This window comes from Miscanthus floridulus, chromosome 11 (genome assembly GCF_019320115.1).
Source record: "Miscanthus floridulus cultivar M001 chromosome 11, ASM1932011v1, whole genome shotgun sequence".
NCBI lineage: Eukaryota > Viridiplantae > Streptophyta > Magnoliopsida > Poales > Poaceae > Miscanthus > Miscanthus floridulus.
The window spans coordinates 97,296,909-97,299,974 of record NC_089590.1 but is presented as its reverse complement, the minus strand read 5'-3'; the positions used below and the strand labels follow the sequence as shown (position 1 = coordinate 97,299,974).

General features: G+C 54.8%; 1 protein-coding gene across 1 annotated transcript; it reads left to right on the top strand.

Moving 5' to 3' along the window:
* The first annotated feature begins 1,111 nt into the window (after positions 1–1,111).
* On the top strand, positions 1,112–2,843 carry LOC136494767 (protein ASPARTIC PROTEASE IN GUARD CELL 2-like). Its single transcript, XM_066490945.1, has one exon. The coding sequence runs from the start codon at positions 1,115–1,117 to the stop codon at positions 2,522–2,524; it is 1,410 nt and encodes a 469-aa protein (XP_066347042.1). The 5' UTR covers positions 1,112–1,114; the 3' UTR covers positions 2,525–2,843.
* Positions 2,844–3,066: the final 223 nt, after the last annotated feature.

Genomic DNA, 3,066 nt, shown 5'->3' with positions numbered 1-3,066 from the left:
GATACTTGTGTGTTAACAGTACTAAATATGCCTTGCATACTTGTTCTACAAAAAGTGGAAATATAATTAGCAAAAAACTCTTAAACATCCCTGATCGTCATTATTTGTTCAGTACTGCTCAATAATTATATATCTAATTAACTGGCTCTGAGAAAATTAAAGAAGTAGCATGAAAGATAGTAAAGGACAAGATCGAATCTATTAGCAAAAGGTATTTTTATTCAAGGAAAAGCCAAGGAGGGAAAGTGAGCACCTTAAAGGACTCAAAATGCCAAAAACTGACAAATCTGAATCATGTTGCCTTGCTATCCAACTGACTCTGATCCAACTTCACTTCTGCAAGCACGCACATGCATGTTAACAAATAGTATTTTGGCTTTAGTCGTGAATTATGCATGACTACTGATCAACAAAACATGTTCTTAAGATATTATATTTAAAGGGAAAACTGAAAAAAGCTTTCCCACTTCAAAATCAAAGTTAAAACGAAAGATTTTGGAAACCAACTCATAGTATGTCACTTGGACTTGGATATTACATTTATAAGGCATTTTATATTTATATCTGAATTTGATGATATATAAAGAACACGGTAGGCGCTCTAGATGGGCGAAACATGCATGTGCGTGCTTGCAACAAAAACTTGGTAAGGTGGGCATCTGCATGTATGGTAAGGTGGTTTTTGCAACAAGAACTTAGTATGGGGTGGAGGTGGACCTTACTCTACAATAAAACAGCTTATGTGGTGAAATCTTTCAAACTATATAAAGTCTGATATGGTGTGATTATATTTTTGCAATTTTAAATCAGTAAGTATGTCGTGAGAAGAAGAAAGGTAAGTGGGCAAGCATGCATGTAGGAAGTAGGAACACGCCTATGCTGCTGCACTTCTTGTGCACCAACCACACCATTTGCTTCTGCCACTACTGGAGGTACAGTGCAGCTGCACTAGAGAGCAGGTGCAAGTGCAATAACAACTTGTGGTCTGTGGACAAGAGTATCATAGAAGCTACCTGAGTGTGACACGCATGGCATGAGCAGGCACAGATAAATCCACCCCCTCACTCATCCAACCTTCGCAGTGGAAGCGCGAAGCAGCTAGAGAAAAAGAGCCATGCACGCCGCCGCGGCCACCAAGCTTCTCCTCGTGTTCGTCTTCAAATCCATGGTGATCATCTCCCATGCATCATCCCTACGCTTCCACTACATCAACTATCACAACCTCACCACCAAGACGAGCACCACCTCATCGTCCCCGTCGTCGTCGTCCTCTGCCCACGGCAGCCACGACCGCCGCCCTTCGTTCGCCTTAGTGCGCCGCGACGCAGTCACCGGCGCAACGTACCCCTCGCGCCGCCACGCGGTGCTCGATCTCGTGGCCCGCGACAATGTGCGCGCCGAGTACCTCGCGAGCCGCTTGTCCCCGAAGTACCAGCCGACGGACTTCTTCGGCTCGGAGTCGAAGGTGGTGTCGGGGCTCGACGAGGGCAGCGGCGAGTACTTCGTCCGCGTCGGGATCGGCTCGCCGCCCACGGAGCAGTACCTCGTGGTGGACTCCGGCAGCGACGTCATCTGGGTGCAGTGCAAGCCGTGCCTGGAGTGCTACGCGCAGGCGGACCCGCTCTTCGACCCCGCCACGTCGGAGACCTTCTCCGGCGTGTCGTGCGGGTCGGCCATCTGCCGGACGCTGCGCACCTCCGGGTGCGGCGACTCGGGCGGCTGCGAGTACGAGGTGTCCTACGGGGACGGGTCCTACACCAAGGGCGCGCTCGCGCTGGAGACGCTCACGCTGGGCGGCACGGCGGTGGAGGGCGTCGCCATCGGCTGCGGCCACCGCAACCGCGGCCTCTTCGTCGGGGCGGCGGGGCTGCTGGGCCTCGGCTGGGGCCCCATGTCGCTCGTCGGGCAGCTCGGCGGCGCGTTCAGCTACTGCCTCGCGAGCCGCGGCGGCTCCGGCGCCGATGACGACGCAGGGTCGCTGGTGCTCGGGCGGAGCGAGGCGGTGCCGGAGGGCGCCGTGTGGGTGCCGCTCGTGCGCAACCCGCAGGCGCCGAGCTTCTACTACGTCGGCGTGTCGGGGATCGGCGTCGGCGACGAGAGGCTGACGCTGCAGTACGGCCTGTTCCAGCTGACCGAGGACGGCGCCGGCGGAGTGGTGATGGACACGGGCACGACCGTGACGCGGCTGCCGCAGGAGGCGGACGCGGCGCTGCGGGACGCGTTCGTGGGCGCCGTGGGCGCGCTCCCGCGCGCGCTGGGCGTGTCGCTGCTGGACACGTGCTACGACCTGAGCGGGTACACCAGCGTGCGCGTGCCCACCGTGTCCTTCTACTTCGACGGCGCCGCCACGCTGACGCTGACGGCGAGGAACCTGCTGCTGGAGGTGGACGGCGGCATATACTGCCTCGCGTTCGCGCCGTCGTCGTCGGGCCTGTCCATCTTGGGAAACATACAGCAGGGAGGGATCCAGATCACCGTCGACTCGGCCAACGGATACATTGGTTTTGGACCCGCCACCTGCTAGATCAATCTGTCTAGCTAAAAGCAAGCTTACTTTGCTTTTACTTTGCCTAGTGGCGGGCGTACACATGCATGCGTTGCGTTTTAAATGTAGGCGGTAGGCGGATGAGAACGTATTGGACAATGTATATACTATAGATGGCCATCGGGCCGTGCCGGCCCGACGCGGCGTCGTGCCTCACCGGGCCACCATGCCGGCCGTGCCGTGCCTATGGCGTGCTCGTGCCTGGCCTCCGGCCCAAGGCACGGCCCGTGGGCCATTTGGCCGTGCCGTGCCGCCCGTTGGGCACGACCATTTTCATCGGGCTGTGCCGGCCCATAGCCCGGCTGCAAAAATAACTAAGTCTTTAAGGACTTGATCATTTTCAACATGATTTATCATTAGATTCATAACTCAGAGATTCAAAACCACCAGATTCACATCAGATTCAAAACTCATATTCTCATAATTCTAAACCACAGAATTCACATTTCACAATCACAATTCAAACTCATAAGACACAAGTCTCAAACTCAAAACTCAGAACACAAGCACAAGGGACAAAA